Below are 12,668 nucleotides of genomic sequence, written 5' to 3' on the forward strand. Positions count from 1 at the left end.
GCGCGAGCAGCCCAGGCGCGAGCAGCCCAGGCGCGAGCAGCCCAGGCGCGAGCACTGTGTGGAGCCTCCAGCTTGGCCCACGTTCACAAACCTCAGCTGCCTGGGTTTCAGGTTCTCTTTGGACACACAGTGCCAGCGCCAACTGCACCAGGAAGGAGTAGAGACCTAGGGCTGGTTACACAAACAGGGAAATGCTTCCCCTCTCACCCTGAGGCTCAGGAGCAGCTTCAACATCCACTTACCGTGGCTGTAGGAGGGAGGCCCGGCAGTAGGCAGCAGGAGCAGGACATGAGTGCCACAGGCCATACTCCCGAGCTGGCACATACCATCCCAGACAGGCAGCTTAGATGATGGGTAAGAGGGGCCGTTTCCCCATCTCCACCCATGCCCTAGAACTTGGCTCTAGCCCCATAAAAACTCAATTCATGGCATTATTCAAATAATCAATTATAACAAGCAAAGGCATTGCACACCTCAGCCTTCAGGTTACAAATACTATCCTCTATCTATCACCAGGAAAATTAAGTGCCCGCATCAACACATCCTCAGTTTTCTCACATGCTGGTCCCCTCTCTGGTTCACTTTCTATTAACTGTTGGATGAAATTAAGGACACTGACACTCAGATTTTGTTTCAAAGGAGAAACTACATGTGTCCCTGGAGGGGGCCACAGATTTCTGAATAATGGCCTCTCACCTATGGCAAGTAAAGGCCCAGGAGCTAGGCCACAAGAACAGGTCAGGGAGGGAGATGCGGTCATCCCCGTGGAACCACAGGGAGGCTGCTCCAAACAACAGGGGAAGGGCAGGCCCTGTGGGCAGCTCTGAGCAATCCAAGTACAGAAAGCCAAGTCTAGGACATTTGGGGACACTGGAGATAGAGCCTCCCTCCATCTAAAGGAGAAGCCCCAGTCCTGACCCTGGGCAGGAAAAGAGGAAACCAAGGAGGAAGGAAAAGTGGGACAAGGAAGACCCCAAGAGAATCCATAGGTGGAAGAAGGGGGTGTAGAGGGTAGGGACCTATCACTCCAAGCCAGCTCAAGACCAAAACTCTGGGTGCATGAGACAGTCTCACCATGGCGAGTCCCATAAGTGAAGGATCATGGCCAAGAAACCCCAGGAGATGCCTCCTCAGGAAGGGCACAGCAGCACAGTAGAGCAAGCCTGGCCCAGAACTCTCACCCCAGTCATCCCTGACTCCTGACAAACAGCAAGGATAAAGTGGGAGGTGCTCACAGACCCCATGGCTCTGCTTGGCTGCAGTAAGGGAAGTCACAGCCACAGCCACCTGCTACCAACTCTAAGTCTCCTGGGTCACTGCCTGAGCACAAGCTCACACTGTGGGCCACCTTAGGCCACAAGCTAATGCTGGGCCCATACCACAGAAAGCAGGGTGTCCCTGCCAGGCCACACCCAAAATACCCTGCTCCAGCTGCTCTAGGTACCATCTTCCTCTGGACATGGCCCAAGGAAAAGGAGAATCAAAGCGTAGCACTGTGTTTCTCCATGAGGTCAAAATGATGACTGCCAGTTTTGTGTCTTCAAAGACGGTTTGTGTCCACTGCAGGTCTGACACAATACCCATCATGGGGCACCCCTGCCTCTGAGGGGTCACGAGCGGCTACCACACTTCTCAGGAGACTGGACCCTCTTGATGGGAAATGCTATTACAAGATTCCTGCGTACTGTAATGACCTGAACACATGGCAGCAGAACCTTGCCAAAAACAGAAAAGACATTTTTCCTTTCTGAGCCCCAAGGTCAGGGCTACAGAGGATGGGGAGGGAATCTATAGGAAAGGCAGGCACAAGAAGGGCACAGGAGCCAGAAAACACACAGAGCCATGAGGAGAGGCCCCTACTCTCCTGGATCGACAAAGTCCCAGAAAGGCCACAGTCCATGTCACCAAGACTTCCAGTTCCTTCAATGTCAATGAGGAAATGTCACTCCTGGGAGAAAGTCCCTAGATGTAGCACCCTGAAAACAGGAAAGCCCATGGAACAGGATAATGCAGGCCCAACACCCACTCAGCCCCTGAGACACTGTCACTGAAGTCTTCAGAGAGATAAGGAAAGGGCTGCATGAGGAAAAATCAGGAAGGTGAGAACCTGCAGAGGAAGAAGACCAGCTGCAGACAAGAAACAGGGTCACAACCACAGGCCACTGGAGAACAAGTGACACAAAGTATGCAGAAAACACCACACCCAGAGTCTTGGCAGGAAGCCAGGCGCTGTATCTGACCCTTTGGCTCAGCCTTCATGGAGGGGAGCTCCCACCTTGGCAGGGAGAACCTTAAACCGAGGGTAAATACCACCCCAGGGTGTGGGATCAGACTCCTGACCAGCACTGCATGGCAAGTAGATGATTCGTAAGGCAGGCATTGAAGGAAGAAATGCAAGCTGTCCATGGGCAGAGAGCAAGAGTGGGGTCCAAAGAGCAGCATCCAGCTAGGAAAGAGGTGGGGGCTCCTAGGCAGGGTGGCAGGGCGTGAAGACACAGCACTGAGGTTCACTGCCACGAGGGATGGGGCAGGACAGGCAACAGCTGAGTCTGATGTGACACTGGGGGTTCAAAGGGGTGCCGTGGGCAGAGGGGCTGGATGAGGACACTCTCTAACCTGGTAAGGGGAGCAGAAGTGGCGCTGGAAGGAATCCCAGCCTAGCTTCGCTCTTGGGGCCCTGAGCACCATGAGACTGTGGCTTCTCATGGAAGGAGCTGCACAGGGAAGCAGCCTGGGCCCCTCCAGAGCAGTGGGAGGGGGACCCCACTGCTGGCCTCTGCCAGGACCCACAGACATAAGTGCTCACTGGAGTACTGGCCCCAGAAGCGAGGCAGATACAGAGCAGACATCTGAAGCCATGGAGTTTGCAGCAACGAGTCTCCTAGCAAGCCAAGCAGGAGGGGACTAGAGCTACTGTGATGAGACAGTGGCACTATTTTTGACTCTGACTTATGTATGTGACTGAGACAGAAGTAACCAAAGATAAATTTAAACCATTAAATATAAAGGTGAAGCCAAGTGAATTTTTAACTCTTACGTAAGCAGGGAAACCCAATGTGCCCATCCGAAAGCCTGTCCATCAGCTTCCAGTGTGGACAGACCCTGCCAGTGGCTTCAGGCATGACCAAGGCCTGACACCATCACTGCATCTTCCTCTCCTGTCCACAGTGACCTCATACTCCAACCCTCACTGCAGCCAGGAGAGAGCCTCATTAATAGGCAACTAGTTCAGAGAGAGAATAAACTGCCCCCAAAATTAAGGACCTGGATTATTTTTAAAGAGGAGATGAGCGGATGTACAGAGCCGACTCCCACTGGCAGCACCGCTGCCTGAAGCCAGCTGAGTGCCGGCCCTGGGCATGCTCCAACAGGTCCCCGTGACAGGCAGCAAGGCTGGCTTTGCCCCGCAACTCAGCTCTGACTCTCTGAAAGGACCAGCGGGAACTGTGGGGTGCAGGGTGAGAGGCACACTGGTTTAAGTGGCCATCCGGCCCTCCTGGAAGGGCACAAAAGCACTGTACCTCTCAGTGCGCATTTCAAATAAACCCTGCATTTAGCTGGCACTAGTACACACTAGGGCTCTGAAGGGAGTCAGCCTGCACTACCTGTGACCAGAACTCTACCGGAGGATGGCTACACACAGCACCTGCATCCCAGCCATGGGAAACGCCGACCCTCACGGCCCCACCTCTGGGCAGCACTGACAGGGTGTCAGAGGCTCCGTGGCTGGCTCACTGGGTCCCTGCTCAGGGAGGCTGTGCCTTGCTCAGTGGGTGCAAATACATGAAGCGTAGCTGCGGGCGGAGGAATATCAGGTGCATCTCTACGCCCTGAGGGCTCAACTCCTACACTTAAACCCCTCCCACTGGAGCAGCCGGCTCCAGTTTCACCGAGCCAGCCCAGCGTGAGAACACATCCTGCTCCCAGCACCCAGCAAAGCTCAGAGACCTGCATCCCACAGGGCACCTCACACCGGGTAAGTGCTCTCAATTTCTTCTCGGATTCGATTTCTCTTTTCAAACTGCCCTCCGGAGTGTCTTACGCTATCTCGCTAAATGAATCGCTTGCCTGGTTCTGCTTTGCCTTGCTCTGTGCCCTGAGGACGAGTCAGGACGAGCAGGTGCGCTGCCTAGATACACAGACCACACACTTTATCCAGGGGTGGTATAAATAGGCTTTTTCAGAAATTAAGTCCTTGTTTCTGCCATAAAACTCATAAAGGATAAACTAAAATATGGCTTTATATTATTGTTTAACTCTTCCTCAACTAAACTACAATAAATTTCAACATTTAAGAGGGAGTGAATATGAATGTATATATATATATATATATATATATATATATATGATTAAACAGTTGTTGGATTTAATTTGTCATTTAATTTCTAAGTTTAAAATAAGTACTGTTTTAATATAACCTTATAAAAACAAAACTTAACCAAGAAGAGTTTTTGTTTGGTTGTTAAGGTTACACACTTACGCACTCACACAGAGGGAGATTTTTCTTATATGGAACTTCTTTCAGAGTCTGTGGGCAAACACCTATTGACCACATTATGGGCCAAGCCTCACCCAAGTAAGACTTCTGTAGCTTCTGTCCACCCAGCCCAAGTCCACTTGCACTAGAACAAGGTCTCCAGTGTTAGGCAGCGTCTGTTACAAACAGGAGGTGTTGGCACTGTGTGGGCATGACAGAGGGCCTGTGGCTGTTTTCTGGTTCCTTTCTTCCAAATCACACTCCCAAAAAGTGCCTCCCCTCTAGGTCATGGTCGTCCGAGGTTTCCCCTTCATTTTGAGAACAGAAAGCTGGGAGGAGCAGCTGCCAGTCACAGGGAAGGCTCAACTGGAGAAAAACTCACAAATCTTGTTCTTGCGACACTCCAGTGGGAGCCGACAATGGCGTGTCCTTGAGTGGCGCAATAATGCCACATCACAGGTGGTAATTACAGCATGCCCTTCAGGACGTTCCACCTGTGAGGCTCAGTGCCAGACAGCTGGACACCACTAGCAGTGTCAGGACTCTGCCTCCATGCAGAGGCCAACAGGCAGGACCAACACCTTGGTGGCCTGGCATGGCCGGCGTTGTCCTATAAAGTCAGGCTATAATTATCTCCATTGTGTCCTAGCAAAGTCCTTAACAAAATTCCCCCCATGGTTTCCTAAGTTAAAGCCCCTCCACTCTCAGGGTCCTAAGAGGCAACTCGTTAAGTTTCCACACAGACAGTGGCCCACTGCAGTATTTTAAAAGTCGAGATAAACAGGAGCTCGGGCCAACTAAAACCATGAGCTACTCAGAATCCTGCTCGGACAGACAGCTGTGCCAGGTCAGGGCGCTGTGGTGGAGGAGCAAGTTCTTGGGGCCCTTCTGAAGCACGGTCAGCAGCAGAGTGCAGGAGTATGTGAAATGGCAGGCCAGAGGAGCATCTGCGCACACAGCAGGACAGCTGAGAAGCGCCAGCTAGTCCCTACACACCTCACTGTCCTCTTGCACCCTATACGCCACAAGCACGACCACTCAGAAAAGGAGCTTGGCCAACCAGCAGGGTGGGTGCCCTAGGGCAGGCAGAGACAGGGTCAGGCAGGAGGTTATGAGGTGCCAACCCACCCTCTCCTGCGCACCTAGGCAGAAAAGCACAGAGGACAGACATAGGGTACCAGGTAGAGCCCCACGGCCCTACCCAACTGCCCAGCTGCACAGTCCCAAGACAGAAACATGTACACCCAGGATAGGGACAGGGACATCTTTCCTCACCTTTGGCAAAAATTTTGCCTCTGAATGCAAATCCAAACTTACTATAAACAAAACTCCGAGTTTTACTGTTTTGGCAACAACCTGGTCTTTTTGGACTATTTAACACCAGCAGCTGCCAGAGAGTACAAAGTCCAGCAGGTATAAACTGACCAGACAGGACTGTGTCAGACCGCCGTGCCCACAGCCGTAAGTGACTGACTGCGGTCGTAGCTGTAGGTTAGTTTCTTCATCCTCGTAAACCTCTCTTGGGTAGGACAGAGAACTCACAGGCTGACATCATCGTTCAAAAGCTTATAAAAGCATCAATTTTACCCCACTTACTTCTCCAGCACGACTCTAGTTTTATAGACAGGTGAGCTACGCCCTCTTACACCTGCCTCGGAAGCAGCTGGGTGCCCTGCTTTAATCAGCAACTGTGCAACTGGAGAGGTCAGTTTATCCGAAGTTACTGAAATAGCAGTTCCTTCAGAGGAGTAGCAACACCCTCACCTCTGAGGATCTGGGCACTGGGAAACCACACCCCTTATACACACTGCCCAGAAACCAAGCAGAGGAGAACGAAAAGGCAAAGGTTTAGACACAGCTTGAGGCGCAGGCGTGATGGGAAGGTGCGCCGACAGCAGTGAGTAGCTACTTCCCAAATTATTCTTTCGGGCGATACTATGATAACTTGCACTCCGTCTGCCTCCTGTAAGACTTCAGGGCAACCTGACCACCGTGGGGTGCTTATCTTCTCCTCTTACAGTAAGTAACGCTGCTTAGATGCTTCCTCGCCACTTTCTTACATCCCAAGGGGACCTTCTGTCCTCCTGGCACTCGAGGCTCTGGATCTGAGTCCCCTTGGTATTGCTGGGATACGGCTCACTCTTGATACACGTCTGCAACTGTCATCGTGTTGCTCACAATGCTCCCGGAGAGTGATGAAATCTCGGCTCTCAGATCTGTGCCATGACATATCCTGCGCGGCCCTGGGAACTTGCCTTGCCGTGGTTCCCACGCCTGCGGGACGGGAGCACGCTGAGCATGCCAGCACAGGCCCCACTGACTTAGCCGGCTGGCCTGCACAGCAGGAACGGGGCCCGCTGCTGGAGAGGGCAGGGTGGCCCTGTTCTTGTCACTCTGCGGATCTGCTCCCCAAGGTACAGCTGAACCCCACAGAATTATACTTCCCCGTTTTTCTTTTAATAAAAGGGCAAAGATGAAAGATGTGCAGCTGGTGTGGCTTTGATATGCTATCTATAGCCCCTGCCCTTCCCTGTACAAGGCAAGAGTTCAGGCAGGACCCCAGCAGGGCTGCTGGCCCACACCCCAGAGAGGGTTCTGGGCTGATCTTGCCCCAGCTACAGGGTAAGCGAAATTACTTCTCATCCCCAGTGCATGCTGCCTACCACTGCCGTGCAGAAACCGTTGAGTGGGAGATTTCTGATCTCAGTAGAGAGCTCTTTTCTATCCATATCACTTTTAACAGGAAGGCTTAAAGTCTTAAACTATGCTAACAGAGGCAGCTGGGGACGCTCTGAGTAGTTCTTTGTGTTTTTAAGAAATGATGAATAAATTTGTAGAAAATTCAAATAAAATCAGTTTTCTCACACTTGAGGTACCTGAAAGGAAACCAACGCTTTGCCTGAGGCCAGGAGCCTCCGAGGCTTTCCAGGGGCATCTAAGCACTGAGTCAAAAAGGCACTGCTTGACATCTTAGTCCCACAGACTTGGTTTTGCAGCAGAAAACACTTTCTTACATTACTTCCACCAACTTTATTTTTAAGCTATTTAAAAATATTAAGGACTAGAGACCTTTCCCTTTCTCGTGTTGCCAAGTAAATGCAGGCACCTGGAATCTTTGCCAGTGGCCAGGGTGGCAGCTGCCCTCTGCTCTCAGCTCTGGGTCAGGAGGTGCAGTGAAGCAGAGTGTACGGTGGATGGGTAGGGGTCCATCTCCAGAGCACCCCTAGTTTCTACCCACAAGTGCCAAGAGCCTGAGGAGTAGGCTAGAGGAGGCCCTGCCTGGTCCTGGAGGCTAAAGGCAAAGGAGCTCCCACGGTGCAGATGACACTTTGATGAGGTCTGTCTAAAGGCACACAGCAGCGGGGCAGGGCAGACAAAAGGATTCTATCTATACGGGCCAGCTCATGCCGACAGAGCTGCAGGGTGAGCAACCTGTGTCTGTATGGAGACAACAGAAATTCAGCTTGCTAGGACTGGGGGTGCTGGCCCAGTGTGACCACCTGCCTGCCACGTGCTAGGTCCTAGATTCCATCCCTGGCACCAGAATAATGGGGGGGGGGCAAGATACTGAGAAAGAGCTGACTTTATCTGTGGTTTTGGAAGCAATAGGGTGGAGTCGTATGTTTAAATCATCTTCACTCATGACACCCACATAACAGAACCTATCGACAATCTGGCTCCACAGGCTGGGCAACCACCAGCCCTCAGCAGAATGGCATACCACACACATACACACACTGCTGAAGGAAGTCACTCCACAGCACAAGCAGGCTGCGAGGCAGGCTAGGCCGGGCCCATTCCGAAACCCTGAGGAGATAAACTAAGACCCTAAAAACAGAGAAAGTCTAGATTATTGGATAAAGGCCCTCCAAGCCCACAGACGTACAGGTGTTCTCAGAACTGACACGTGGCCTTCATACAGTGCATACTCTTGGCCCACAGGGGATTCTTCCAGGTCAGACTTGAGAAAACAGAAAAGACTACAGGGTGCTGGCAGCATGCAGGGCAAGCACACAGGCATGCAGGGTGTCACAGCCCCCTCACAGAGCCTCTGCCCCAACCCTCCTTCAGGAATACGACAAGGACCCCCAACCCGGTAAGCCCCCCATCCTGACTCAGACTCTGCTCTGCCCTACAGCTCCAGGACCACACAAGTGAGAGCACTTGAGACACTCCTCGACCGTGGAGCTGGCTCCCTGTAAGAGTCCTCGGAAAAGAGAGGCAAGACGGGGACTCGCCTTCCTAACAGCCACCCAGTCTGGGTTGAAGAAGAGTCAGCTGTAACCTCATCACTCAGCCAATTGGAGTCTGCTGGCCAACACAGAGGACATGAGTCTCCTCAAAGAGCGAAAACCGAAAAAGCCACATTACATTCCACGGCCACCAGGGAAGCCCTTCAAGTACAAGTGCTTCCAGTGCCCTTTCACTTGCAATGAGAAGTCACACCTCTTCAACCACATGAAGTACGGGCTCTGTAAGAACTCCATCACACTAGTATCCGAGCAGGACCGCGCCCCCAAGGGCTCCAAGCCCAGCTCCCAGGACCCTCGGCAGGCCCTCCAGCCGGAGCCCACAGCAAAGCCAGCCCCTGCAAAGGCACTCACTCATGGGTTTTCCGGTCTCGACCCAAAGCCACAGCTCAGTCCTGCCAAGGAGGAAGCCAAGGAGGACCTGGAGCTGCCAGTGCGGGTGGCCCACAGGTGCCCTCAAAGGCCAGCCCTACAGAGGGAGTTGGCCCCAGAAGCTACTCTTGGGACCCAGACTTCTCTGGATGGTGGGGTTCGGCCTTCTGCATTTGTTCCAGTTGGGGAGCACAGACTCAAGGGGCCAGACAATGCAGAGCCCCCTGAGATGCTAGCGCTGCCCAACTCCACAGCAAAAGCCACATCTTTCCATACCAAGTCTGCGTTCCACACACCTGGCTACCCTTGGAAAGCTGGCTCCCCATTCCTCCCACCTGAGTTTCCACATAAAATCCCATCCACAAAGGGGTTTGGCACCATCTCTCCCTATGTACACTCCACAATCCCAGAGTACCCCCCACCCTTCTATACAGAGCATGGCTTGGCCACCATCTACTCGCCCTACCTCCTTGCTGGGAACACACCTGAATGTGATGCCACCCTATTGTCCGTCTATGGGCCCCAAGACCAAAGACACTTTCTGCCTCACCCTGGGCCACTCCCCAAGCACCTGGCCCCCTCTCCATCAGCATACGACCATTATAGGCTGCTCCCACAGTTCCATGCCAATCTGCCCCTGCCTTACAGCTTCTACAGACCCGAGTCAGCATTTACCTCCTATGGCCTCAGGCTCCCACCTGTGTCTGGCATAGCTCGAGACCAAAGCTCTCGGGTGCTGGAGGATGGTGCCTTGGTCTACCCGGCCTCGAGCCCCTCCGAGTTAAACCCTCCCAACTCCCACAAGAAGCACACAGAGTTTGAGAAAGGAAGTCCAACTCCTGAGGCTAAAGACCCTTCTAAAGACACAGAAGGGGCCAAAATGAGCCCCCGTGCGGGCAGTGCGGCCACAGGCTCTCCAGGAAGACCAAGCCCCACCAACTTCACACAGACCAGCCAGACATGTGAAGGCCTGTGTGACCTCTCAAACAAAGCAACTTCAGACACCCCTGGATGGCACCAGCAGCCCAAACAGAGCCCCACGGCCTTCAAATCTGTCCAGAAGAACACAGAACACCCTCATTCCCAATCCCCTGTGAACAGAGCAGAATCTCCCAAAAGGTAAGAAAATTTTATTTTCAAGCCCTTCAGTGTTGGTATGTTTGACTGTGTTCAACGAGCCCATTCACATTTGTTCAGAAAGCTTCAGTGATCACTTTCCTAAGCACACTCTCACCAAATCTTCTCCACTTCTTCTAGTCTCCAGGCCCAGAATGGAGATCCTCCCACAGAGACAGGCGGCGCCTCTCTCATCCCTGAGGTCCCGCCCTCCAGCCCTGTGGATGGCTGCAAGACTGGCCCCCTCAACCTCTCCAAGAAGCTGGAGACAAACCATGCCGCTGCTCACCGACCAAAGTACACTGGCAGCACCCCAGTGGCCCTAGACTTCTCAGAGCCGCAGGACCTGCCCCTCAACCTCTCTGTGAAGGATGCCTGCATCTCTCAAGGACCACAGCCTACTGCTCCCAGCTCACTGCAGGGCACAGAACCTGTTAATATTGCTCCAAAGACTGTGACAGAAGGTTCTGGAGATGGGCCATGCCAGGATGATGCACAAGACGATGAGGCCCCCCGTGGGAAGGTCCCAGACACACGTGTGGTGGACAGTGGTGATGAGCAGAAGCAGACGGCAGCTGTGGCCCTCTGTCAGCTGGCGGCCTTCAGCCCCAGGAATGTCCGGGCAGGTGAGGGGGAATGTACCACCCAGGAGCCTACCTGCCATGATGCACCCACACCCAGTCCCAGGGAGAGCCAGGGGACTCAATGTGACCTCAGGCCCAAAGGACAAAAGAGGACAAGTCAAAGGGATGCAGGGAAATCACAGCAAGGAGCTAAGAAAACAAAGCCAAGTGACACGGCAGCACGAGTGTTTACTCTGCGCAGAAGGACCCGCGTGTCCTAAGGCTGGCCCTGTGCAGCTCAGCTGCAGGAGACCTGCCCTCCGCACTGCATCTCGCAGCCCTGCACAGCTCACTGCATGGTTCCACAGATGCTGTTGCTTGTTTCTCCGTAGGAAAGTCATAGTTCAGTCCAGTTTCTGTAGACACTCAGCTGAATGTGAAAGGCAAACTGAATACCAGCGCAACACACAGGACAAGAGGGACCTCGAGGAGGGGCCTGCTGGCACTAGGGTCTCTCACAGACATCATTCTCACAAGTACGTTAGCACTAGAGTAAACTGTCTTGGCTATTTTTCTATTACAACTAGCTGTATGTCTTGAAGTAAGTAACAATTACTAGAAAGACACCAGGAAGAAATATTTTCAGTACTAACATTCAAGTGCTATATGTAAAAATGTGATTTGTTATGACTGAAACACAAACATCAGGAGGCTATTTATACAAATAATTTATTTCCACAGGGAAGGTGCATTACTGATGACAGTACAATCAATTCATTCCACTTGCTTGTAATATTCGAGTGAATTTTCTAACTTGTTCAGCCTCACTTTCCAGTCCTTAAAATGATGTATATGTTGTCAATTTTCCAATAAACTCATAAACTGTAACAAAACAGAGGATGAGGATGTGTAAATTCTGTGGTGCCCTTTGAAGTACTGTGCGTAACACTCAATGAAAAGCAGCTGGCAGCGGAGGCAGCACTGAACTGAGAGTCTGCCTCAGGCATGAGGGTGGCAGCTGTACGCACGGGCAGGAGTGGAACAAGGGAACCCCCACCACGGCCCTGGCACTCATAAAAGGCCATCAGTTCTGTGGGCCACAGGGCATGAGGAGAGTGTAAGACCCTGGGAGCGACCTGGAGAAGCCTTCCATCCTGACTCCTTCTCAACAGCCCTGCCCTCATTCTGAGGAGACAAACCACACCCAAGCTCCACAGGCAAGAGCTGAGCTTCAGGCACCTGCCTGGACACCAGAGGGGCTTCCGCAGGTACACGGCGTCCCACAAGAGAAGATGCTGGGAGGCTGTCCATGGTGGAGCACAGGCTGCCAGAAGAAACAGTGAAGTCCAAACCACAGAGCCAGCTACGACAGGGATGCTGTTTCCAGCTACGTCTTCATGTGAAAAGGCTCAAGGAGGGTTGCTGCAGAGCCCTACCCAATTCTGGGCAACAGTGTGACTCACCAAAGATGTCAAAGCCTGTGTGTCAGCAAGGCACTGCTTTGGGTTGCTCTGGTCAACCACAGACATAATTAACAATTTTTTTTCCAGTTTTTAAAATTCACTCTTTTAAAAATAAATAAAATTTACTATTTTAACTCATACATGAAAATAGAAGTTGTACATGTTAACATGACTTTGGGGACAGTGAGATAGCTCAAGGGACTAAAGTGCCTGCTTAGGCAAGTGCAGGGACTGCAATTCGATACCCAGCACCACATGCCTCAGGAGTTCCGCCCCCAGGGTAGGAGTCTGGGCGTAGTGGTATACGCCCAGTGCTGTAATCCCAGTGCTGGGGAGGCTGAAAACAGGAGGATCACTATGAGTCCAAGCTGTGAGCTGCATAGTGAGACCCTGTAACAAGTAAACATATTAATATAAAAAATAGCAA

General features: G+C 52.3%; 2 protein-coding genes across 3 annotated transcripts in view; one reads left to right on the forward strand and one right to left on the reverse strand.

The window, feature by feature from the left end:
* Nucleotides 1-12,668, reverse strand: part of Tbcd (tubulin folding cofactor D) — a 163,195-nt gene that overhangs the window by 71,491 nt on the left and 79,036 nt on the right. The window lies entirely within an intron of this gene.
* On the forward strand, nt 3,898-12,297 carry Znf750 (zinc finger protein 750). Its single transcript, XM_004639447.2, has 3 exons — nt 3,898-3,976; nt 8,616-10,218; nt 10,357-12,297. Exons 2-3 carry the CDS (start codon nt 8,807-8,809, stop codon nt 11,057-11,059), a joined length of 2,115 nt encoding a protein of 704 aa, XP_004639504.1. The 5' UTR covers nt 3,898-3,976; nt 8,616-8,806; the 3' UTR covers nt 11,060-12,297.

This window comes from Octodon degus, unplaced genomic scaffold (assembly GCF_000260255.1).
Source record: "Octodon degus isolate 3935 unplaced genomic scaffold, OctDeg1.0 scaffold00112, whole genome shotgun sequence".
In the NCBI taxonomy this organism is placed as follows: Eukaryota; Metazoa; Chordata; class Mammalia; order Rodentia; family Octodontidae; genus Octodon; species Octodon degus.

Coding starts and splice junctions, on each gene's coding strand:
- Znf750 (XM_004639447.2), top strand. CDS start 8,807: ATGAGTCTCCTCAAAGAGCGAAAACCGAAAAAGCCACATTACATTCCA. Junction 10,219..10,356: donor AGAGCAGAATCTCCCAAAAG/GTAAGAAAATTT, acceptor CACTTCTTCTAG/TCTCCAGGCCCAGAATGGAG.